Source organism: Molothrus ater, chromosome 10 (assembly GCF_012460135.2).
Source record: "Molothrus ater isolate BHLD 08-10-18 breed brown headed cowbird chromosome 10, BPBGC_Mater_1.1, whole genome shotgun sequence".
NCBI lineage: Eukaryota > Metazoa > Chordata > Aves > Passeriformes > Icteridae > Molothrus > Molothrus ater.
The window spans coordinates 13,924,146-13,951,066 of NC_050487.2; the positions used below are offsets into that span (position 1 = coordinate 13,924,146).

At 35.8% G+C, this 26,921-nt stretch overlaps 1 protein-coding gene across 4 annotated transcripts in view; it reads right to left on the reverse strand.

Moving 5' to 3' along the window:
• Window positions 1-26,921, reverse strand: part of OPA1 (OPA1 mitochondrial dynamin like GTPase) — a 47,512-nt gene that overhangs the window by 20,427 nt on the left and 164 nt on the right. The window contains exons 2-26 of one of the 4 annotated variants that reach the window (XM_036388675.2): window positions 23,859-24,177; window positions 23,451-23,547; window positions 22,082-22,189; window positions 21,058-21,111; window positions 20,139-20,206; window positions 15,385-15,483; window positions 11,217-11,270; window positions 10,059-10,163; window positions 9,749-9,835; window positions 9,256-9,369; window positions 8,849-8,929; window positions 8,375-8,449; window positions 7,968-8,039; window positions 7,727-7,826; window positions 7,073-7,203; window positions 6,473-6,545; window positions 6,309-6,381; window positions 5,436-5,551; window positions 4,767-4,831; window positions 4,102-4,178; window positions 3,761-3,926; window positions 3,061-3,213; window positions 2,383-2,491; window positions 1,667-1,746; window positions 434-574 (exon numbers count right to left, since the gene is read on the reverse strand). In XM_036388675.2, the coding sequence (XP_036244568.1) occupies window positions 434-574; window positions 1,667-1,746; window positions 2,383-2,491; window positions 3,061-3,213; window positions 3,761-3,926; window positions 4,102-4,178; window positions 4,767-4,831; window positions 5,436-5,551; window positions 6,309-6,381; window positions 6,473-6,545; window positions 7,073-7,203; window positions 7,727-7,826; window positions 7,968-8,039; window positions 8,375-8,449; window positions 8,849-8,929; window positions 9,256-9,369; window positions 9,749-9,835; window positions 10,059-10,163; window positions 11,217-11,270; window positions 15,385-15,483; window positions 20,139-20,206; window positions 21,058-21,111; window positions 22,082-22,189; window positions 23,451-23,547; window positions 23,859-24,177 (2,617 nt within the window). The remainder of the gene's footprint in view (window positions 1-433; window positions 575-1,666; window positions 1,747-2,382; window positions 2,492-3,060; window positions 3,214-3,760; window positions 3,927-4,101; window positions 4,179-4,766; window positions 4,832-5,435; window positions 5,552-6,308; window positions 6,382-6,472; window positions 6,546-7,072; window positions 7,204-7,726; window positions 7,827-7,967; window positions 8,040-8,374; window positions 8,450-8,848; window positions 8,930-9,255; window positions 9,370-9,748; window positions 9,836-10,058; window positions 10,164-11,216; window positions 11,271-15,384; window positions 15,484-20,138; window positions 20,207-21,057; window positions 21,112-22,081; window positions 22,190-23,450; window positions 23,548-23,858; window positions 24,178-26,921) is intronic. The other 3 variants (XM_036388676.2, XM_036388677.2, XM_036388678.2) reach the window with 3 other exon arrangements.

Here is a 26,921-nt window from a genome sequence, read left to right on the forward strand (position 1 = left end):
AAATCCTGCCTTTTTCTAAGTATTTTAAAAAAATTTTCTCTCTCTTCATTGTACTAATGAACTGTAAACTCCACATACAACCACACTGAAAGCTGTAGGATACACAGTATGTTTTTACTGTAACTTGCTCACAAAGGCCTTGATTACATCTGAACAATAATTTCTAACAAGCTTTGTGACAATGTAGGCAAGAAAGTCTGCTCAGCAGATTCTGATTCCAGTCTAAAGGGACAGATTCCAAAGTGCTGCACAGCCTCTGTCTGCCAGCCAACAGAAGTGTGTGAATTGCGTGCAAGCAGTCACTTAATGATTTGTCTGGAAACATCTGCACTACAAACTCAGTATTCAGATGAAATCTTTTCTTTGGCATCTAGAAAACATTCAGATGTTCACAGGGGGCTTCCATGTGTCTTGTTACAACCCTGCATCTCACCAGACATGGATCCACTGCTACTCCTCTTGCTTCCAGATTCTTTCTGACAGTCGTTACTTCATCATTTGCCAGATAAGCTGGATGATCTTCATTGCACTTGATTAATTTCTCAAGTTCATTTTTTGTTTCATTACGAATATTCTAGGATATAAATGATTAGTTGGAATTTATTATTAGCGACATAGAGATCATCAGCCCCTCCCCAATAAACATTCTATTTGCTTAATAAGCCAGGGCAGAAAAAACCTCTGACACTATTAACTATTACTTTTAAGTTACTTCAAAAGGAATTTGTGCAAAGGACACATCAAATATAGCATTTTTAATGGATAATTAACTGTCAATTTAATTCTTTTCTCTTTTCATTATACACAGAAATGCAGAACAAGAATAGAAGGGTGGGAAAAAATCATTGGTGTTAGCCCCCTTTTCCCTAGATGAATATCTGCTAGCAGGTTTCACATTCATATATCACTTGTGACACTGATTAAAACTGTAATTTTTGACTATTAGCTAGCAGGAACTCTCCATGGGTTCATACCTTTAAGCTGCTGTTCATAAAAGTCAACTAATATAGGCTGAAGTCACTACCATACTCCAATAGCTGGCTGCATATAGCTGACTGTAAAAGTCCTTTCTCCAAAACAATTACTTCCTACTCTATCCTTTTAAATTCTGCTTACTTCTTTAAAGTATGAATCAGTTTGAGAAACATCTAGGAAAAGTAATATAAAAAGCCTATAATCTCTGGGCATTCAACAAAAGGTGCAATTAAAATTCAAAGGAAATTTCCAAAAGTTATGAGCAAATAAAAGGAGATGTTATGATAATGCTCTCCCATACTAATTAAATCCAAATAGAGCATGACAGGAAACTGCATCTGACTTCTGTTTAGAAGGCAGGCATGAAAAGTATAGGAGAGAATAGCCCAGTATCCACCTGCTAACATTGATTTCTTTCTACTGCAAGAACTTCAATACACAGGTCAATGGCATAATAGCAAAGATGTAATTCAGCTGAAAAATGGAAAACAGTTTACAAGTCACTCTGTAGATGGAGCATGGAAATGTATACTAAATTCTCCATGCTATTTAAAACAATGACAAGTGAGGTTTTTTTGTAGTCCTCTAAATAGTGTGAAGAGAATCGGTAGTTTTGAAAATTTATTGAGTAATAATCAAAGTTTTCTAAAAGTTGTGAACTGTAAATTCTTTATAATTTTTTTCCTTTTACCTGTTCTTTGGTGCGGCCTACCCAGTGCAACCATCTTTTTTTCCAGTCTGGACCCACCATATCTTCAATAACAGATTCAGCTGAAATAGGAGGTACGATATTAATTATCAAACAAAATATATGCAATCAGCCAAATTTAAACTTTCAAAATTAGGTATGTGAAGAAGAATGAGCATTTAATGTTGAAGAACATAAAATACACCACACTCGGTTAAGTCAGGTGTATTTTACTTCAAGCAATTGTTGATGTATTTTACTAAAATTTAAAAATTACTTCCAACCAGTAGATACTTCAAGAAGTATATAAAAAACACAACAACCCTCTACTGAGATCAGCCTCCTGATTCCAAATCATGCATTAAAAAACGGTCAAATCTTACCTTGGCTGCAACTTGCATCAAAACTGATTATGTTAGAAACCATAAACAGACCAACTATTTTCCCTGAATTTATCCTGTTCTCCTACATGTGCATTTAGACCATTTTTTGACTCTATAGATCTCTACTGCTCTCATGCAGATGTCTCATTTTAAGAGCAAGAGCAAGAGAGCTTTTGAGGCCGTATTTTGCTAAATATTTCAGTATCAGTACCAGTGCAAGCAGTCACCACTGTGTCAGCTGGGCTGATATGAAGGCTGCCCTTCAGTGAAGTGAGCTAGCTCAAGACTGGCTCAGATTAAAAAGGGAAGAAGAGTGGAATACATGACAGCACTCACTGTCTTTGAGCCGACTCTGGAGCGTCTCTTCCATGAAATGAATGGCTGCATCCCACTGCTGCTTGTCAGATATTGACCGGTCTTCTAAAGCGTTGTGCTGGATCACCCGCTGCAATGCACAATGTCACTTTAGCACACAGCAAATCATTCCTTCAGGATTTACTTAATAACCCATTTCTAGTATTCTTTTCAATTTTTAAAATGTCTGATGAAACAGATTATATTGGGCACATACAAGAGATTCAAGAGGCACCTTTCAAAGCACTGCCAAAATTATTTTCTACAGCCTACATAAATAATGGAAAAAATAAAGCAAAATATACGAAATCCCTCTGGATTACGGAATCTATAAAGATGAAAACCAAATGTTGTTATTTTATAGGGCTACACTGAACAGAACAAATAAGCTGATGCCAAACAATTCTCACCAGGCTGCCCTTGTGCAGCCAGTGGGTTATGGAGGACATTCATGAAACAGCCAAAACAGTTTTATTAGATACTATTTAGGGCAATAACTAATAAAAGATAATAATGAAATGGGGAACACTGAATTAAAACATATAGAAAATGTGAGATGGACAGAACAATAATCATTCTATGATTACATCGAAAGAATGCAAAAATACCAATCATCTCTAATAAAAACATTTCAAGGCAAAAAAGCCCACTACATTATACCAGGCTATCCTCCGCTCTCTCATTCCATTTATGCCGCTTAATAGTTTCTTCTTTGACAGCTTGCTTCAGTTTATCAAAGATATCATCGTGCTCTTTTCCTTTTTTTTCTGTCATAAAACGGGAAAATTCTTCTTGCAAAGTCTCCCATGCCACCTGAAGAGTTAGCAAACAATTTCTCCTGAAATGGACCATTACACCATACACCACCTGATAAAGGCACATTTACTACAATTCTTTCAAGCATGAAAATCTGGAGACTTTTCCAAAAAAACCCACACAAACATAAATCACTGACTTTTTCTTTGCTGCCTTATCCACTGCTAATAAAAGCAACATTAAACTTTGCTTCACTATATTGTAGCAAGCAGAATTCTGTTAAACTTGCATAAATCTATTAAATGTGAATACACCTACTTGAGGGGTTTGTTAACCTTGCAAAAATAGGTTCGGGTTTTTTTCTTTAAAATAGACAAAATTCACCAGAAGAGCAAAATACAATGTTTTTTTGCTCTGAACGGTTCTGGGACCGTTGATCTTGCCAGAATGTAGATCTTGCCAGCCTTTTCTGACTTGTAAGCTAGTTAAAAGAACTGCAGTTCAGCCATTCAAACATCATCTTACTTCTCTGGAGTTATGCTTTCATTTTACATTTTAATTAAGTTTTAATTTCATTTTTTTCTTTAAATAACTAAATTCTCACCTCTACTGCTTTATTAGGCAGCTGCTTGTCAGTCCACTGCTTCAGTTTGATGTCAACAGTGGTGTTAAATGTCCCTGAGTTTGCAGTCTGTGCTGCTGGCAGGTATATGTTCTCAATCACATGAGTAGATACCCTTTCCCATAAAGTTTTCTCAAGCATCTCCTCCCTAAAATGAGAATTATTGATAGTTTCCAGTACACAAGCGACTAATAGGTGTGCATTCAATTTGTTAGGAACACAGAAAACAACATTACAGATTATAGGAACACAATACATTGTCCAAGAAAAACAGTTTCTTACTTATTGTGGGGGGAAAAAAAAAAAAGACAAAATTACTGTACCAGTGCTTTGGGGTGACCTGAGTCAAACTTATGACTTCATCAAGAATCTCATTCTTTGCTTTCTCAAACAGTTCATTCTGTGCAAAAGAAAATAATAAGATTATGTGTAGTTTGATCATGTCTCCATACAAAAGGTAAAAAAATTCAAGACCTTTTCCTTAAGGCCTTTAAGCATCAAATGATGCCTCCTGGTCGTGTTCTGAACAATGTGTGTGCATATCATCAGGCACCCTGGTTTACCATACATCTTCCCTCCCAAATCTTGCATGCCTTTGTCCAGGCATGGCATTCAACATTCAGGATCTCTATAAAAGAATTACAAAATGAGATCCCAATGGTTTTGCTACTCTGTCTGAAAGACCAGGGAATGTAACTTCTCTTTGCCAGTTCTGTCATAATCACAAAGAAACACTGACCTATCCCTTAGTTACCTAAGTCAGGTAACTGTATACTAGAAGAGTGAAGGACTTAAGTGCTGAAGCATCACAATTCTGAAGAACAGTATTTCCTTCCCCTACAATAATTTACCCTGTCCTAACATTTTGAAATGTTAGTACTTTGTGTTAACATTAAGAAACCTTTACAAATGAAATTAAAAGGCATAAATTTAGATTCATAGTCTTCAAGCCTTTGCAGCACACAGAAACAGCAGCAGTGTAATTTACCCTGTCAAGCTCTCGCAGCCGGGGGTAATTGTTCTTCCATTCCGTCTCCAGATTGAAACGTGTGGCTGCAAAAATCAGAAACAGGGCCTTGTTCTTTTAATTGTCCATAAGCACTTCATGACTACCTTACAAGTTCAGCAGGTTTTAAAACTGCCACGAATGTTGCTTATGAAAAACTCTCCAAGAACTTTAAGTGTGTCTGCAAATGAGCAGAATTTTTTTTTTCTGTCTATGCCAAGATACTCTGTCTACAAATTGCAGAATTCATGCATTAAAAAAGCACAGAGGAGTCATTCAGCTTCCAGCTCTGCACACATCAGCCCTGCCCTGGCTGACCAGATGGTACCTTTTTATAGGAAGCCATTTTAAACATCTTAATCCAGTGGAAGAGCTGTATTTTGCTCACAAAAAAAAAAAACCCAACTTGATTTTTGGTCTTCATACTTTTTTACTTCTTTGGTTTTTAGAGCAAGTAGTACTTGGCAACATAAATTACTTTTTTAGTTTTTTTCTAGAAATGACCTGGGGCAATTATCAATTAATGGGAAATATTGATAATATAAAACATATGAAACAATTCCCAAGTATGCTGGCAAAACATTATATGCATATGGAAGAAATAATTGTTTAATAGCAAGTTGCTATTATATTTTTTCAAAACATGTTTACCTTTAAAAGCATCTGCTTGCTGCTCCACAGACTCTCTCACCATTTTCCAAAAGCAGTCTGACACAGCAAGACTTAAGTTCTTGGTTGTTACCTGATGTGCTTTCAGCATACTTGTCCTGTGAAGAAAGACAGCCAGAGGAAGTTCTCTGCATACCATTTCTCAGGCCCCTATTTTCTGCTCTCTACAATAAAGCTTTGCTTCTCAGAGCAGAAAATAACAATGTAACTGTGTACCAAACCCAAATTCCAGTCTCTTCCTCTAAAATACTCAGTGTAGATCATCACCAAAGCAAGGAGAAAAAGCCCCAAAACAAAACATAGGAACAAAAGCCCCACCCTAAATAAGTTTTTATTCTAGAGGTTGCAGTGCAGGTACCACAGTCCCAAAGATCATGTACTGTACTTTTCTGAAGAATACCAGCCTATGAAATCAAAATTCCACTCAGTGAGTCTCCCTCAGAACATACAAACCAACCCTTTGAATACAACATGGTCACACCAAGACAACTGACGTTTACAGGCACTAAAACTCACTTCTGTGCTGGATTCACTCCTCTCAGCTCTAAGTGCTCAGACAGGCTGAAACTTAGTTCTTGTAGAGCTGATGGAGAGACACACAAACCTTGGAAGAGTGGCCCAGAACTGCAGTGGAATCAGCTGCTGCCTGAAGATGCCTGTCTGTCTTCACTGACTTACAGCAAGCATTAGGAAACCAGGATAAATTGGTCACCTCAACATGGTACTTAATTTAAGCATATTAAATCTCAATTAGTGTTTCCACATTGCAATCCTTCTAAATTCCACAAGAAAACCTGATGCTAGCATTTACCAACACAAGCTCATTTTAACAGAAAGGATAAAACAGCAACATACTTTAAAAGCTTTGAATTTTGAAAAAATTCCTCTTCATATTCTTTAATGGATTCAATGCTTTCACTGCTGTTTCCTGCAAAAAGAAAAGAGTGCTGCAACAGTTCCATTCAGACAGCTTTCTGGGCTACCAAGGACAAAATATGCAGAGCTAGAGCTCTCTTTACCTTTTCCAGTAACAACTGCAAAATAACCCAAAGCTTTCATTGGGAAGAGTTTGCCTTCAATGATTTGCTGGATCTATGAAAATAAAGGATTAAAAAAAACATCATTAACTTTGCACAGAGACATTCCACAGTTTTAAGGCCAGATCTAGTCATAGTTATGCATAGACTACAGCAGGAAGCATTTTGTCATGGGACTATGAGTACTACTGAGATTGAAAACAAAACAAATAAAAAAAATAAAGGCATAAATCTAAAAAGGCATAACACAGCAGAACACAAAACACAACAAAAATGCCTATATCAGAATATCCTTAGCCTTTCTGGGAAATGGAACTTGCTCAGGTCACCTTCATGAAAGGAATCAGTATTATAGCAAGCTGAGACTGAAGTCCCGTAGCTGATCACTAAAAGCAAGACCTGAGAGAGATTAAAACAGCAACTACTAAAAATATCATCATACTCAATAGAGAAATAAGCACTCAAAACCATCTAGAACAGGCAGGTGAGGTCCAATATCTCTGCCAGCATCACAAATATTTTACCATGTGTGACTTCAGCCAGCACAATATGAGAAAAAGAGTTTCACCTCTTTGGACTCACCCTGTTTGGACTAGCCACATTTTTCTCTGCAAGATCAACCTTAGTCAACACAAATATTGTCCTTTTTCCTTGGGGATCCATTTGGCTGACTAAGTCTGTGACAATACTGCGCTCTGCGTCCACTGACCCATCTAAAATAAATATAAAGTTTATTTTAGGGACTATGTAATCTACACACAGTACTGAAAACACAGTAGCCATCATCAAGTTTCATGTTACAAATTTAACCCCATAAAAGTAGACTTATGCTCCCTTTTTGGATACACATAGTGGAAAAATTGCTTTGTTCCCAGAATCAAAACAAAGCAGTTTGTTGTAGTTCTCTAAGTTTTCAACAAGTATCAGCTTACTCAAAACATTCAACATTATATTATATTCAATATTATTGCATGCTACCGCCAAAAACACTTCTGTGGAAAACTTGAATTTTATTATCCATTTTTCTTTAATGATACAAAAACTCTCAGCAAAAAGTTGCTTTTGCCACAAATTTTGCACAGATTGCCTTAATTTATAAACAGATATTCCACAGCATGCTGTTTTGTACACTACACAAATTACCACAAAAGGAAAAATACTATCAGAACAGACTTCAGAGTAACATATGAACCATGATTAAAAATACAAATGGATAATTGCTTAGATTCTTAGTACCTTGAATACAGAGGATGATGGCATTAGGATTCTGCATGTAGGCTTTGCTGATGCTAAAGATAGTTTCCTTTGTATCTGGAGCCATACCTGACGTCACAGTCTTTAATATGCATATGGAGATAAATATTTAAAGAAAAACAAAGGAAAAAAAACATGTTAAAAAAACCCCAACAGCTAATGTTCTCAACAATAACACTACTTTATTTACATGTCTTCATTTTTTAAATTATTGCATACTCACACTAATGACTCCAGGTAAATCAACCAATACCATTCTCTGCAAACCAGGACCTTTCACACTTAAGGAGATGGTCTGTGAAATAAAATTGAAATTAGAAGTTTATACACCATCTACTTTGAATATAGTTACATAGACAAAAACATACATGAAACTATATGAACACATATCTACACACATATGTTTTATTCAGGAACAACCCGTCATTTTAAATAGGAAGTACAACTTTTAATGCAAGTATAAATGCAGCATTGTTGTATGAAACTGATTTTAACAGTCCAAATACACCTTGTATACTGCAAAACACAAAGTATATGCAGACTGGATTCATCACAGTCCCCCAGTTGAAGAATACTTCCAAAACATATACACATACAGATATTTACCATGAAGTATTTGAAAAGTCTTACCTCAGTGCTAACAGTGCACCCTTCTTTCACACTATTTCTCATTCTGATTTCTATTTCATTTCTCAAAGCTGCAAGCTGTTACAAGAAAAGCAAAATACCAAACAGAAAACTCTTTATAACTGTAATAGAAGAAAAATTACCTAGACAGAAAAACATTTTTAGTTAGGGATGAAGATCTCAGTTTATAAGTATTTCAAATGCATGTTTAGTAAGTCTAGTAAATGGGAGGGCACTAAATGACAGATTACCTGCAGATCCCTTCATGCTTCAAAAAGTGTCTTGGCACAAGGAGCACTCAACATTTTATCCACTTCAGTGCCAGACAAAGAGATAATTTAATAGCTAATACAATGCCTTGCCCCACTAAACATCTTTCACTCTAATTAAATAGGGGCTTAGAGATCACAGAGATACAAAATTATTCAGAGAATCAACAGAAGTCTCATTAACTTCTAGTCACTTTATTATACTTACATCCTCCTCTTTGGTCAGATCAAATTCCCGAGAGCTGTCTTTGAATAAAGCCACATGGTGGGGACCTTCACTAAGGGTCACCTAAATGTTAAAAGCTTTAATGAGAAAGTATAGCAAATCTAGCACAGAGAAACATGAGAAACACTTGACATATGTACACTTCCCTCTGTAGAAACACAGTTCTATGTAATGATCATTTAGCACAAAATTACTAAATGGTACTGCTACTACTCAGACAGTACACATGGATCATATACAGACCTGCAGAGCTCTTGTCATTGGCTGAAACAACTCCCCTGCTTACAGGCCATTTTATAAACCTATGTACATGTATGCTTCAATCAATGTCACAATCAGAGGGAGAACAATGCAGCAAATGCTGATTCAGAGATGGGGATGTTTCTTACCTTGACAGGGGAACGTGTCATCATCTCCCCAGAGCCTCGAGGGAATATGCGGGCCTGGGCGATCATTTCTAACACGCTGGTTTTTCCTGCACTTTGGTCTCCAACCACCACCACCTTAAGTGAAAGTTTAAACAGCCATTGGCTTTTGGAAGGATATTCTGGAAGTTTAGACAAAAGCTGACTAGGAAGACATACATCTGTATCAACATCATCCATTTCCATTGAAAATGGAAAGCTGAGCACAACAGCAGTAACTGAATCTAGACAGGGTTTATCTAAGAGCCAAAACAGGCTTATTTAACATGGTTAAATTTGTTATCTTCAAAATTATCTTACTGCTTTTAAAATGAAAGACATGTCTTAAGCAAAAAGGTGGAATTATAAGAAAATAGCCTAGCACTAACTCTGGATTATTCTGGAATATAATGAAATGCTCTATTTAATTGCAAAACTGGTGTTTCAGTAGAAATCATTGAACTTGTTATCTGCTTACTCGAGGTAGGTGATCTTGAGTGTTATAACTGGCATCATAATCAGACAGGATGTCAAGTACTTCAGAATACATATCAATCAAGGACTTCTAAAAAAAAAGTACATAGAAAAAACACAGTCAAATAAGAGATATATATAGTTATATAGTTAAAAAATAAAGGATGTGTGAAAGTCCTGATGACTCAAAAAATTAACAGAGGTATCTTAAAACAAATGTTAGAAGTTTATATATGAATAAACAAATGCAATTTAGAATAGCATAATGGAAAATACAGTGCCATTATATTTCAATGAGGTTTTGTAACACATACCTTTAACTTCCTCTGATGAATTCCCTTGTCATCTCTTTGCAGTACCAATTTTCTCAATTCTTTGTTCTCCTTCTCTAATCGCTCAAGCATTCTTTGGTATTTGAGCTATAAAAAGTAGTACAAACATATTTGTGCAATTATGGACATAATAGATTCACATGAGTGAAGTTTTACCTATGAAAAACTTATAATCCTTCAGGCAGGTCTTTCAGAAATATAGAAACCTTCATGATCACTAGTCATTAAGAATACAAGGTCACCAAGAGAAGTGTGTCAGAATTACTTTATTTTTTGCAATGCAACCCTTTTGCTTCAAAAGTTTTTATAAGAGCACACTATTCAAACCTCAGGACACAAAGATCAATATTAAAGCTTCTTAAGCATCATTTTCAAAGAAGCTACACATATGGAACCAGACAGAAATCAGTGTCAGTGTGAACTGGCCATTCAATCAAAATGGAGCTTGAATGTAAATGGGCATGCCTCATTTAGACCCTTTCTTCAACATAAAACCTCAGATTGAGACAACTGTACCAGCTTTGCCCTGTTTAGGAGATTGCAGTAGTACTCTGAAGATGAGAGATATATATAGTTTTGATATCTACTCTGGAAATGTTTTTCTACAATGTGGAAATGTGTTTGGCCTGAGTGTACCTTAAAAAAAAACAAATTTCAATATGTTATTAAAAAAAGGTAAGTAATAAATGCACTCAAAACTAGCAAATCTATCATGAGGTTAGGAATGCCCCTATAGAATGTAGCTGAGTCAAAGAGCCAATCAGTTTAGAAGCCTGCAGATAAAAGATTAATTGTACATTAATGTGAGCAAGAAAACCAAAACATTGACAAATATGACTAATGTGCACCATCCCTGAAAAAAATCTAGCTTACAAATAACTAGCTCTGTCTTGCTAATCAAGGTGAGATTAAAACTTGCTTGGAATGAGGTCTTGCTTTCTGTAAGTCATTGTCAGAGAAGAACAGACTAAACTGACCTTTGCTCTGTGCCAACACAGGGGCCTCTGCATTCATACATTCAGAGATTGAAAAAAGCACTGCATTTCTACCAAACATACTTCAGGTCTGCTTTTGTCTAGTAAATCTGAGTCCGCTGAACATAAATCACTACTTAAGGCACCAATAACTCAGAAAAGTCACCTGAGTGCGTAGTAATTCTTCTTGAAGTTGATCAATCTTCTCTTTGTCAGAAACCTACGAAGAAAAATAATCATGGCTACTATCACTTGTTTAGTTTAAGCACTGTAAGTAACCAAATTATGAACTGAAAGTTTCATTCCACATAAGAAAAGTGACTTGACATGCATTTTAGCAAGTAAAATTCTTCAATTAGCATTTGAAATTTAAAGCCGATGGAAAGCCCCATCTGCATCAGGAGCTTTACATCAAAGAATTGTCTGAATTTCAGTACATGCAAATGTAAAAATGAACCCTTCAAGACCTTAATACTGGGAAAGTGGGCTTAAGGAAAAGCTGCTTCATATGGTGCTGAGATTTCTGCCACTGAACTAAACGTAGTTTTAGTGGTCAAACTCTCAGGATCTTGTATATCCATTTTCTGAATTAGCACCATCTTAATGTGATAAAATCACTGAACACCTGCTTGCTACAGAAAATACTTTCAGGTGAGTATTCACTATTTATGAATATTCATAAGCATTCTTACTTCATATTTGTATGTCATAATTCTAAACAGGCTACACAACTTCATATACTTTAGATAGGCAGGACAGTCTTGAAGGGTTATTTCAAAATTATTTAGATTACATTAAAACTTAGGAAAAATTAGGATATTATAGTACAAGACATCTTGAGATTCAAGGAATTAATGTAGTAAGATCAAGCACTAAGAAACATTCTAAGCTACATGTTCCTAAAATGTGTTCATCAAGATGCAGTAAACAGTTGTTTTAAACAATCCCCTTTTACTAACACAAAGGCAAAAAGCATTAATGATGGAATACAAATTCCTATGATGTAAATATTTACAGACAACAAAATCTAATGGTTGACTGATAAAATATTCAATTTAGAAAAAATGGTAACCTAAACAATTATTGAGTGTGTCAATATTTAAATAAAGTTCACGTGATAAAGCCCATGTGACATTTACAACTCAAGCTGGCTTCAAATGAGAAAGAGCATATTATCTAATATGCAGAGGACAGCTGTTATTTAGACATAAATTAATTCCATTACTAAAACTTTACAGGAGTTGTTACAGACTAAACAAGAATTACAATCCACAAGTATTCATAGCACTCAGTACCATTTAGCTGTTAAACCTGAAGAACTGTGTCTGCACTTTATAGAAAGAAATCCAAACTGACACTTCCATCTAATTGCCATTATTTTCTTTCATAAAGAGCAAAGACAAAATGCTGTAAATTAACTTTTCATTGCTGTTAATTAGTTCAGTGGTAGCAAAAGTACATCAGAAACAGGGTTAGTTGAACAGAGGACTTGATGCGTGCAGCTATAAGCTGCTATATGTAAATAAACATTTACATATACACACACCTCCAACACCTCAGAGATATTAGGGGAAAACAAAAACAGGAGGCAAAGAAAGTGATGCACAGAGCCAAAAGAAGCAAGAAAATTTAGGAAAGAAAAGGAAAACAAAGAGTTTCCATGTGCTGCAGACTTTCAAAGGAGGTAATATTTTCCTGCTCTCTGTTGCTCTCAGAGGACTTGTGGGGCCATGATGCACCTCTAAAGTGCTTCCCTACAGACCTCTCCAACCACAGGCACTGTCTGTGTGGGCTGATGCTTCTGTTCAATGCAGAAAGCCAAAATACTGCACAGCCTTGCATTGCGAGATCTGAAGCAAAGAATCATCCAGCACTAGATGATGAATTCTAACAAGGACTTTGGGTAAGTTATGTCAAAACCAACAAACAGCTCCAGAATGATGCCTTTGCCTCAGTGCTTGGTGCAGGTGTGATTTCAATGTTAGACATACAGTATTTTGAACATGTGGTCCTTAATATTGCTAGAAATTTTAAAGTTGCCACAAAAGCTAAAGTATCAATTTGAAGTACTAACAGTCACATAAGACTGATTTCTGATTTCTATCCCCCCCAAAAAACAACTATTAAAGTATGTTTCTATAGGTATAGAGTACAGAAGGTAGTACATAGGTATAGAAACATACTGAGTTTGTTTAATCCAGTTCAATACAGAGTATTGAGTATTTGTTTAATCCAGTTCAATACGGTTTGTAACTCAAGATTACTCCCTCTTTCCCCATTGCCACCATAAAGAATTATGAGAAAAGAATGCTGGAGACTTATTTTTAATCAAGGACCCTTGCACACAGATATCTGTTCACTGCAAATAATTTGAAACTGATTATGTGCAGAACTACAACAATTTCCAATAATTTAAATGAAAATATTAAGGCCCAGACAAAATGCATTCAAGCAGCCATGCACAGTGCAGTAGGTAAACAATTTTACTGCTAGATATTTAACAGGCTGCCCAAGAAAAAAAAAAATCAACAACAGAAGATTAAATTTTTGGTTTTAGTATCTTCTCCTGATTGTGAGATGGTTTGTACTGTTACTCAATTTACAACTGCAGTAGATTTAATATTGAGTAAATAAATTAAAATGGAAAAATATGCAAGTAAATTGGGCAACAAAACTTTCAAGAACTGAAATAGAAGTACCATGTTTTATTACAGACATGCAAGCAAGACAACTCAGTTAAAAAATAAAAAGGGTTAGTTTACGCCCTGTCAGAAGGGCCTGCAATGATTTATTTCATTGACAGTCACAATTTGTTCTTCCAAAAGAGAATATGGATCAATAATTGGATTCTTTGACCCATATCCTCATATCAAAGTATTAAAGAAAAGTTTACCATCTCTTTTAAATTGATTCAAACATAAAAGTTAGTGTAACAAACATGACTCATTCTTTGTCTTAAGGCATGTATGCCAAACAGCACATTGAATGCTAAGTGAAAATTTTCCATATGCAAAGGAAGGTAGACCTTCAGTCCTCTGAAAACACAATACTTGCCATGGAGGGCAGGATAACATTTACAAAGACAGCCCTTGCAGCTTCTTCACAGCTTGGGAATTGCGGAATTAGTTGCAACAAAGTTCTAAAAAGTAGACTCTCAATCATAAACAAATGTAGTATCAAGCTCATTTTTTCTCTGAACGTGTTTATTAGCCTGATAAATTTTTATATATCAAATATTGTGTTGGTTTTCCAGCAATTTTTACATGTTCATACATTTTATTATTACTTCAATCTATTATTCTATACTCTAGCTCTCTCACAATAAACTGTATACAATCCGACAAGGGAGCTTGTAACTCTAAACCATATAAAATAATATGGCAAGAAAGTAAAACACTGAAGTACTACTATACTTTCAGAGAACACTGTTTTCCTCTGTTGATGGACTCAAAAGCATGACAATTACAGCTATGCAAACATGTCTAAAAGTTTAATTAATATTTAGAGCATTTCTCTTTCTGTGGGATTTATCTTTAGATGTACAGAAGATCAAGTTCTGTATTCAGTGCTCAATTCCAAAGCTGCTGAAAAGTATGACTAATCAGAAAGTTTTTAAGGAGATACAAAAGCAGCCAACAAAGCAATGTGGTCAAGAATTACAGATTGCAACAGATCAGACAACTAAAACATCCCACTTTAAGAAGGATTTCCAATCAGCCATATAATAATTAACAAAATGATCAGAGCTTAAATTAAACAAGTAAAGAGAAGTATAGATGTTCAACAAGCATAACAAATCAGTAAAAATTCTGCTTTAAGATGGAGAACAGACAAGGGACTACCACTGATGACTATACAGTAGATATACTGTTATTATCAGCAGTATTCTATTGTATAGGCAAAATTCTTACTAAGGAGCTGCTGTCATTTTCAGATTGGCAACAGTATAAAGCAGGGGAGAAAAACTCCCAGAGATATAGTCCCTGTAAACACCTACACTCTTACAAGACAGAGCCACCAGAAACAAGCAACAGTAAACAGGTTTGATTCATGTACTTTCCTTAAATGCATTTTTAATGTTTGAACTTTAAATAACACTTTTTATAGAGGCAGAGATAATACATTTTCAAAGCAACACAAAGTACCTCTTTTGCTTTTAACATCATGCTTTAAATGCAACTTGGTTAAACTGAAACAGGACCACCCATCTGTAGTGAAGTTGGCCAATTACTTGCATCCACGATTTAATTAGTTAGATTTTTCTAGCTCAAATGCAGAGAGCTGAAGTATTGGATTAGAGTGAATGCAGAACATTTCATCCCTCAGGGCATCACCTTGCGCTTCTGCTGGGAAGAGAAGCCAGCGGCTCTGCGTGCTTCCTCTTCGTGCTGCTGGATTTGCTGTTGTAACAGAATGAGCTCCCCAAGCAGGCCCTGCCGTGAGTTTATAATAAAAACGAGAGGAAAAATTTGGGGCGTAAGGAGAACAAAGTTAAACCAAAAGGCATGACACAAAGACAGATGAAAACCAGGTATGAACGGGTCAATTCAAATGCAAGTGGAATTTCATTAGCAAGATCTCTTGCTAGCTGGAGTGGATAGAGTCAGCAAAACCATGCATTTTGCAAATCCAGGGAGAACAAAGCAACCAATGTTTAGCTACATTTTACAATTATATTCAGCTTTAACAAAGCATCTAAATATTTTTAAAATTCCATCTATAACTATCTCAGCTTTAAAATATTATCAAACTGTTCGGTTCAGCTTTGTCAGTAAAAATTCTTTAGGGTATTTTTGCTTTGTTTTTATTGCTAGCAAAATACAGACAGTTTATAAAAAATGATTTTTGGTTGGTACTTGACTTTCCAAAATTAGCTGAAGAAAAATAGTTTCTTGAGCATAAAAAAAGAAAAAGCTCCTTCTCCACTTCCATAACACACTGCAATTTAAATTCATGCTGTCATAACTCTTCCTGATCATTCCAAAACTTCCTAAAACTTGATGCTTATTTTTTTACTCATTCAGCATTTCCACAAAGCTTAGTTCTCTTCTCCCTCCACACCAAACAATCCTATAATGGTGAGCTGTCTTTCAAAATTGGTTGAGAAATACAATGCCAGCCTCTACCAGAATCTTATGAACTGTTTATTTCAGAGAATGCAGAGAAGAATATTAATGAACTATTTAAATAAATTTCTTTTAAAAAAATATTACATCTTCTAAGAAAACATGCAGTGAAATGAAATGTTTCAAAATTGTACTTCAGGAATCAAAACAAGCTCTGAAACAGAACTTTGGTGTAAGAATTCAAGACATCCATCATCAAGTATACATCTGTTGCATGAAATACACACACAGGCATGTACACATAAGGATAAACAACACAAGAGAATGGATAAAAGGAGAGACACAATCAAATGACCAAATATAAACATTGTTAAACAGTGATTTGTATAATTTGAAGCACAGAAAAATCTTCTTGCATTTTACTGAACCACTTTCAGATTTAATAAATGCCTCTAATGCCAGACTAGCAGATGCACTAAAACTGAGCCAGGAACTCGGGCAAAAGACTTCATTCCTACACAGAAGCAAGGAGAGGAAGCCTCTTGGCTAGATTTAGTATTAGAAGAACAGTAATTATATTTTGCAGACAAGGAAACTCTCGGTATGACCCAACACATTCCCTTTAAACATTATGCTATGGGTCCAAAAATACAAGAAAAAACGCTGAACAAAATCTGCCATGAAGGCCTTTCAGCATTTAAACAGCAAGTAACAGAAATTTGAAGTCACCAAATCGAATTATTTAATCAGCAATTCCTTTCAAAGACATCTGGTACATGTGACTTCTATTCCACAATAAAATATGACAAGAATAATTTGCAACTACAGTCACACCATTTAATAAAATATTCAAATAAAAAAATTAAGTCATTTAAAAGACTTCTCTGATAGATACGAAGATAATGTTACAATCAATAATCACATTATTACTTATATTTTAGATCTTAATTTACTGTTTTAGATTAAAAAAATAAATTAATATTAAAAAATTAAGAACTTTAAATAGCACAGAACTACACACACAGCACCCCAGCTGGCATAAACCAAGACACAAATAAAAATATTGATATCTCTCTGTCATTGGACACTATCACTGCATGTCCCCTCCACCAAAATCAACCTGTCCTTCAAAGAATTGTTGCTAGAAAAATCAACACCAATCAATTAATGAAATTTCAAAAATCAAGTTCTTTACAATCATTACATTATTCTTTTCATTGTCAAAGAAACAATGTAAAGGGTAGGGAATAACAGGAGTTAAAAGACTACAGTAGTTGACATACTGGGACAAACCCTGACATTGTTACTGTGCATTCTTTAAACTTCTCCCATCTCCTATTATCTTGTATTAAAAGTTAAGATACTGCACTACAGCTGAGTGCAACTCTCTCTTTATTTTAAAAGGAATACAAAGGAGTGAAAATTACAAGATAGGTAAAGAGATAAATTTTTAAGAATTTGAATAAATGTAACAATTTTATCTAGAGCATCTATAACCTCCAACTGGGAATTAAGTTGGGAATATAATAGCACTCTTAATAAAACAGAGAAAATTATGCAAACTTTATTGCATAAGTTGCAAGGAAAAACAAAACAAAAAACAAATGTTTAAAAAAAAATCCAAGTGAGTGACAGTCCTTACTCAAGTCTCTCTCACTCTCCAGCAGCAGCTGTGGTCAGGGGCTGTGGGATTTGTGCAGCTCCTTACACCAGCTGAAGGTGACCCTGTGCAGGCTGAGAGAGACAATCACACACTGCAAGTGCTCCAGGGAGCAGCAGGGTCTCCACAGCACGACATGGTGCCAAAGAACCAGAGCAGGAAAGGACCCTAAGCCCCACACCAAGACCTGAGTCACAGTCTTCAATCCAACTCCATCAATGCTATATCCACTATATGTTTCCTTTAATGGTAAAGACTAAGCTTTAGAATTTGTCTGCTTTAAGAGGAAACTATTTCTTAAAGAAAATTTTCATGAAGACAGACAATAGTGCAAGATAATCTAAGAAGATAACACAGCTGTTTCAAGTAGGAGCCTCAACTAGTTCCTCACTTACAATACAGTACTTTTACTTCACTATAGTTTTTATAACTTTGCTCTTCTTTCTCCCAGAACAAAATTTCTTATTTAATCCAGGTAAAGAGAGATTTAGATGCCACATATTTAAACTACTTATCTGAACACTCCAGTAATTTAATTCTCTTTTAAAAAGATTGTACTTTTTGGATTAAATGAGAGATTATGAGATAAACACATTAGCTGACAAGAAGCAGTACAGCCTGATTTCGTGTTTAGGACATCTTTCACTCTCTTAAAGTTACTTTGCAAAACAACTGGTTTCTTACTCAGTCTGCTGGAAGCTTTTAGAGACCTGTCTGAGGATCACATCCTGTAACAATTCTTCAGAAAATTCCTCCAAACAAATAATTTCTAGATTTATCAGTTACTAATCTCTTCACAACGAAACAAAGAAAACCATCTCTCATCAGGCACATTGGTCATACTACAGCACCCATACAATCACTTCATGAACCCATACAATTACAGTTCTTAAACTAGCATTGGTTGGCAGTGGTAAGCATTGAATGCAAAAAGGCCATCTCATCCATTGTCTTGAAAGCAATAATTTTTCCTGCCAACAAACTTGGTGATTATGCTCTGAATAAATGTAAGAGATTCATATGTGCCTAGTTTCAAATATTCTGTCCAAACTGATCAGATTAATTAGTAAATTAACAGTTTCTTATCAGATATAATCATTAGACCAAAATTTTCTTAATCATATTAATTTAATCTGGTGATATTTTCCACACCACAGTCAAAGTTAAAATGCAGATATCACTGCATCCAAAACAACCACAGAATCATAACAAGTTTTAATGATATTACTAGTATTCAATAGAAGTGTCAGTTATTTCAATCATCAGAGACAATAAACTAAGATGGCCACTTCTTCACAAATCAATAGTAAAGTGTTCTTTATGTTTTATACAGTGAAACCTGTGCAAAGCAATCACTCTGGAGAAAAACATAGACAGTTTACCGACAAAGGGGAAATAAAAAGCTAGGTTAATTCTTGTGTAAAAATCTATCAGTGTTCTACACGGGGAAAAATGGTTGTAAGATCTGAGCTTTGTACATGTTTCACTATGTTACCATGCAGAATTAATGCAGAATAAATGTATACATGCCTGTATATACAGAAAAGTTGTTTATGGAAAAGCCCCAGTTATAGTTCAGAAAATTTCAGTTCAAAAATAACTATATGATAATTTACAAATTCCCTGATGTATATTGTTTTCCTTCCATTTTTGTTAAAACAATTTTTAAATACAGACACAAGAAAAATAAAAGCCTTTAAAGAATGAGCAATACGACAATTTAGGAATTTAACAGAAATGTTCATGAAAACAAAAAAATAAACTTCACCTTCTTGACTTCAAGGAAAAAAGTGCTAAAACTTTAGGTTATCAAAATACAGTAACATTATTTTCCAGAAAATAGTAACAAAAATATGATGTATGCTTTATCTATATGAAGAAATTAAAAAACAGACTAGTTTAAGAAATGGAATCCTTTAAGGCAGAAATTCTTAAGTAAGAATTAAAACTGTGAAAATGTCAACAGAAATGAGTTTGAAGCAGAAATGCTAAAAAATAAATATAAACACCTAAACCAACTTCAGTAATAAGTTATAAACTCAAGTGCCATGGAGATCATGCCCTGAAAAATTGCAAATGCACATACAATACCTAAAATCACATTTTTATTACAGACCAATTTTCTTAATAATGCAATTACTAAACCTATTCATGTCTGCCTTGAAGTTCCTTACACCAAAATGTTCATTATCCGTGCAATAATTTTATTTATAAAAAGCAGTAATGCATACTGAACTAATATTCAACAATAAATTGTTTTCAAGCTGCTTCAAATGAACTTCTGCAATGGGCTACTGATGCACTTTCAAACCATAAATACCTGTTTATAGAGACATTTTCAGGTTTGCAAGTGAGTAATTACCTTCTTGAACTGTTTGTCATTGTCATATCCCTGGTCAGTAGCCCGGAATGCTGTTTCTCCTGGAGAACCTAGGACACAATTACAGAAACTAATAATAAGATGCAAAAGGCACTTAAAATCTCGAACTACAGTTACTTCAAAATTAAAGCTTCAACCCCCATGAGTTAGTAATTCAATAATCTTTGAAGTTCCTATAAAAAAAATTCATCTTAAGAAAGTGAAGAAGAAACCCAGTTTAAAATTCATCTGAAAATTTTATATCTAGTTTATGACTCAGATTAATTATATCACAAGGGAGCAGGGAGCTTCAGTTAGACTATTAGAAGTTCTCAAAATATTGCAGAATTAGTTTTTGAGAAAGACAGAAGGATAATGCAAAATCCACTGCTGTTACTGTAATGAGAAAAAAAATCTTTCCTATTGTAATGACAGGTTTTCAAAAGAAGCTTCTGAAACAAGCCTGAAATAAAAAGCATCTGCTAAGGACTATGGCAGAGATACATCAACCATTCACCTATTCATTCCCACAGGGGAGGACCTAGGTCAGGAAAAGGTTCTTCACTCAAAGGGTGGATGGGCACTAAAACAGGCTCCCCAGGGAAGTGGTCACAGCACCAAGCCTGGCAGAGTTCAACAAGATTTTGGACACCTCTCTCAGGCACACGTGAGATTTTTAGGATATCCCTGAAAAGGGCCAGGAATTGGACTCTATGATCCTGATGGGTTCCTTCCAACTCAGCATATTCTGAGATTCTGTGATTCTATGAAGTATTTTTAAAATAGTTGGAAAGTATTTATAAATCCATATTAAGTTGCTGTAAATAGTTGTATTTATATTGATATTCACTCCTCTTAGTATAGTAGTGTTTTAACAGTTTGCTGTAAAAAGGCAAGGGCAGGAAAAAGGGCTTTTACACACCTAACAACAGAAGTAGATCAGAAGCTCCTATGACTTCACTAACCAAATTGTAACCTGTGAAAAATCAGCAGAAGAGGGGAAATAAAAATTATAAACACAAAACAAAATGCAAGATAAAGATGAGGGATCTTTGTTTCATTTGGAGGACCACACAATCATAAATGGCCATTATGCCAGTGTGAGTATGATAACAAGTAATTGGTGACATCTCACTATTGGTCAATAACAACACAATTTTAAACTGTTAAAATTTTAAACAGCCAGAATACATAGGAGATTGTAATCTACTTGTCACTCTGCTGAACTTGGCCCCTACTTAGATTCTTGCTGCATTTGTAAGATTAATAAACTGGTTCTGCCACTGACAGTATTTCAAAGAAACAAAACCACACTTCTTACGCACACTGATATGAAAATATTTTCAAACACACTTAGAACAATGATATAACCCCTCACAGATACACTAAGCCTCCTACTGCCTGGATATACTGAATAGACAAACCATCCCCATGCCTTTTCTGAAGGATTTGGAACTCACCTGCTCCTTTGAAACACTGCCCCACCTAACCTAAATCTCCAAGAATACCTTTGTTACAAATGCCCTACTTCACACGCTTGCAACATTAAGAACCTTTGCTCTTAACAATCCAATCCAACTCTTTTCTCCTGTAACAGCTGATATTGCTGCTGTCCAGTGACACACTCACGGAGTTCTAGCTGGACACATCCAGCTTCTCTGACTCACTGATGAATTGAGCTTTCAAGCTGAAGAAGAAGATGAAGCTGAATAGAAGTTTTCTATTCAATTTCACATTACAGTTCTCTGCACTTGCTACTAGGATTCTCTCTTTTAAAAATACATCACACTTACCTGTGTCCACAACTCTTTCAGAAGAGATATTCAATGCAAACACAAACATTTTCAGGATCTGGTTTGTTTTAGTGTCTAAGGACATACCTACACCCTCATCATCAAATAGGTTCAGCTTTTGAAATTAAAACTTAGCTGAAAATTTGTTCTCACCAGGAGAAAGAAATCCTTTCAGTGAAGCAAGGCTCTCTCCAATCTTGTCAAAGTCAGGCATAAGTTTGGCAAGGTCATCTGCATCAGGGAGGGCTTTGAGAAGTTTTTCTAGGAAAACAGTACAACAGCTAGTGAGTTGGGCTTTTTTCTATTATTTTTTGGGGAAAAAGTCTTAGGCTATAAAACCTAGCAACTGTTTCAGGATATGGCTTTTAAAAAAATTTTTAAACAAGTATGAAGAAGTTTCTCTCCACATGCACCTCCCCCCACTACTGTTGGGAAAGACTATCAGATCTGAAAAACCACTTGCTTTTTTAGACTTTGAACTTCCTGATAAGTTGGCTGCCTTAGGTACTTTATAGTTACCAAAAACTTATTGCTGCATTTTACCACATTTCATACACTATCCTTTCACTTACTTTGTAGAGGATGTTTTAAAATTACATGAAACTGTATCTATGCTCACGTCTTTAATCTTTTTAAGAAAAGCTTAGTTTTCAATTTCATAAAAAGCCAATTTTGTGATCCTTAAGAGTAAAAATCATTAGCTTTAAAGTACTATAAAAATGCAGTGTTTATTTGCAGTAAGAACAAGAAAAACTTGTATCAGTTTCCAATCTCTGCATTTACCTATGCAATTCTCACACATGGCATTGAGGCTGGAAGTAAACATCTATAAGGCCCCTCCCAATCCAAAGCATTCTACCATTCTATGCAGCAAAATCTGCATTTTCTTTTCCAAAAAAAAGATCATCACATTTCTACCCTACATACAAAATATAAGTCAGAGCTTGATTTTCAGATTTCTGTCTTTCATCTAAAAATACACAAAAGACTCTACTGCAACCTGAAGGCTCAGGAAAGCAAGTCTATATTTTTCACTTTCTTTTCTTCTGTATCTTCAAGATAGTTGTGTGGATAGGCAGGTTCGCTATTCTGCATTTCCAACTGGTCTTTTGCTCACACATTTTTTACTATCTATTTATATTTCCACTTATAAGTCAATCATATAGAAAGAAAAAACTTTCTGCATAATACTACCAAAACCTGTGTGAGTCCCCTTGATCATGCTGCAACTCTCCTTTCTGGGAGACTAATGGGACTATATGGCTTTATGAAAGGACCAAGAACATTCTCAAATGAAAGGATGCATTAGGGAATACCCATGCTAAACAGAGCTTAATTTCTTCTTACAAACACACTGATACAAATTCTTTGGTGAAACACACATCAAACTCCAAAAATAAAAGTCCACTCAAATTACACCTGAAAAGCTACTCCTGGAGTGAGGCCCTGAGGACCTACACTCCTCTGTTAAGTTTTACACATGCCAGTCTTTAGACAGAGAAACATCATGGCTTTGTGATACCGATGTCAACAAGTTCATCAAGCTCCCAAATGAAGTCAGGAACAATCCACTTATAATCCTCGAGATCTGGTATCATGTCCTTCCACTGCTCATATGTCTAACAAGAAAGGAGAAAAATCACGGTAGAAATAGAAAAATAGAAAAAAGAAATGTACATAGAGAAGTGTATGAGCAACTACTACCTACACATAAAACATACTAACCCACCATCTTTAGCTATGAGTAGTACTTTGATCTTTTAAGATCTATAGCACTTTCCTAAACAATGTTTTCCATATTCACTCATTTTTATTATCATCAGTTAACCAAGCAGTGGCATCCCTTTTTTGTGGCTATAACAAGAACTTCTGTTCTGAAGTATATAATAGCAAAGACAAAATGCATGAAGTAGTTTCCAGAGATAAATACCTTCTTAGCTGTGTAGCCACCTCCTACTGCAGATCCTAAGATGAGATAGCGAACTCTGAGAAGCCTAGAGGCTAATCTGGCCAGCCAAAAGTTCCTGTGGGACTGGTACCCATGTTTTACATTTAAAAGTTTTGTTTTGTGAAGGGGAAGACGATTCAGAGAAGAGAACTGCTGAATGGATATCCTTAAGGGAGGTCTCTGGAACTTTGCACTTGGATAGTAGGGATGATGGATACTTCGGGAAACAAGATGCAGGTTTTGAAGCGGTGATTTTCTCTTTATTCCACAGCTGCTGTTTGCTAGACTCCGGCAGATGACACTAAAAGAAATAAATAAAAAATTCAACTGATTTCTTCAACACACCATTAACTCAAACACCTCTGTAGAAGCAATCCACATTATATTCCAGCTGGCTACAGATAATCTTATTACATCACCTTGAATCCGCAATTTCCAGCTACTGCTGCTATGCTTATGAGGAAAATAAAAAGCTGCAAACATTGTTAATGGGTATAGTATTTCTAGTGGTTACAGACAGAAAACCTTCACTACAAATTCTGAAGTCTGTTAGGGATTACATTTAACTTTCACACTGCAATAAGGCAAGTAACACATGTGGTAAAGCATTGTTTGGGCTAAAGAGTCCATAAAACACTTCCAACATACAAAAAACAGTTTGGCCTGTCTTATTCTCTAAATGAACTTTTAGTGAACATTAAGTTAGCAGAGGATTTCCAAACTTTAAAAAACCCCAATACACAGAAAAAAATTCTTTGGAGAATACATTTGTCCTATTTAGGCCAACCATGTGCTTAATGACATTTTTCAGTTCCTTTCACTTGCTGTGGTTCTAGGATTACAAGATTATGGTTTTGTCTTGGGTTATGTATAGACAAGATTAGTTTTGGAGGTGGCTGCACCATGCGCATTGATGCTTTCATGAAGGAACTCAGATTTAAGAGGGAAAAGTCTGGAAAATTTGACTCTGAAAGCAGAGCTCAGCCATGAAAAGCACACATTAAAACACAGGAGCCTAAAAAATCCTGCCTATGTTATGCAAACACATGGTCTGGAATAAAACTTGTGTACTATATGTGAAATTACAGGCATGAAATTTTGAAAGTTGAAATGAAACCTTGTCCTTTTTCAGGGTTTCCAATATTATCAAGTGCATCTACTTCCAAATGGGACAAAAAAAGAAAAGAAATGCTTCATATCACTGAAATGGCAAATTACTAATTCCATAATCCTAAAACATTTAAAATTAACAGATTTTAACAAGAACAAGTGAATCATACTTAGTGGACAATATTACAGCACTTTCTAATAACATGCTTTATGATCTATACAGCTCTTTGCCTCAAGATTTTCAATGTACTAGAGGTGACAGGCACATTCTTAATGTCCAAACAAGTGAAAGACTTTGTCATAAAAAGAACTTTTAATCCAGAAATTGAGCTTTTGGAATCAGAATTCAGATATTTTTCTCTCTTAAAGACCAATTTTGCCAATGATCTAAGTTTAGAAATTTCCTTTAGTGCAATGGAAAGCTCAGTAAAGGAACTCCAGGGACTGCTCTGCCAGTCCTTGCTCCTAAGTCACTATGGCTGAGAAGGACTCCCTTTGCTGCTATACTAAACTATCTCTGCAAGGCTGGGCTTTGGCAATATGAAACTTAGAACCTAGAAAGAGATTAATATGCAGGAACAGAACAATTCCTAAACCAGTAAACCATTTCTCCTCTTGGACATGGAATTACAAAAGGCTCAGAAATTAACTACAAAGAGAACCAATAAAAAAGTGCCTCCACACTTGAAATGTTTAATTTCCCAGTTTTGAAGCCAGGTTTTTAAATCAGGGTGTGCTAATCCTGTATGATGCATGCCAATGACTGGGCTGTTCATTATTTTGTTTTGCAGTCATTACCATTTCACAGATCTTTATTATTTTCAGCAGAGACCATGTGGTAGCACATACTACAGCAGTCACTCCTCATTATTCATCTTCGTCTGGGATAAAGGCATTTTGTGCAATATTATGTGACTTTCTTCTCTGTGATTTTTTCTTTTAGAACACATTGTGTTGTATAGCATTGTCTGTATGCTTAAACTGAAGGGAAAATTGAATTCTATTAAATTTGCCTGGCAAAACCTCAATCCACAACTTCCTTTTGAGTGTTACTGCCTATTTCAAACCCAGCTGTGCTTTACTTGCACATCTGAAATCTTATAATTCATTTAAACCCCCACTACTCCTCCATCACACCAAAACATCCATATTCTATTTCCTCCCTCCTGCTGCTGCTAAGTCTCCTGATGAATACTGACCAAAAAATCACCTTGAGCTCTCCAATGAAAAGTACAGCCAGATGGAAAAGGATGGCAGAACAATGCTATTAAACGACCACTTAATGAGTTCCAAATTTCAAGCCTCTGCTACGTTGGTTTTAACAATAACAAAAATAACAATAACTATCTTTCCAGATATGAGTGGTTCTGCCTGATTACAGGCCTGCAACCTGCAACACTGCACTGAGATTATAAATGCCTTATAAAACACAAAATAAGTGGCCAGCTATGCCTGTGACTACAAAGCAAACATAACCCAACAAAAAGCACGGTGGCATTTTCTTTCTCCCTCAGCACAAGACAATGCTTATTTTCCTACTGCTTCTCCCAAATAGGGGTTGGAACTACATGATCTTCACGTTCCCCTTCCCACCCGAACTATTCCATGACTCTATAAAATTTGCCAAGGAACATCGTGCTGTTATCCACCAGTCCCTGTCACTGCTCCAGCCGGGAATGCTGCAGTAGAACGGTGGAAAACAAGCGGGACGCAAGGCAGCTGCTGGCAGGGACAACGCATGGACACGAAAGCAGCCCGAGCTCCCCTGGGCGAGAATGCGGGAGAAGCAGCCCTCTCCTACATGCACCGCCTCCCCCGGTCCCAGGGGAGCCGGAGGGTGGAGAGTGCCCAGCCCGGGGCTACCAGGCTGCAGCAGCCTCAGGCCCAGCCCTGCGCCACTCACACCCGCACCTCGCACCCCAACCCGCTGTGCTG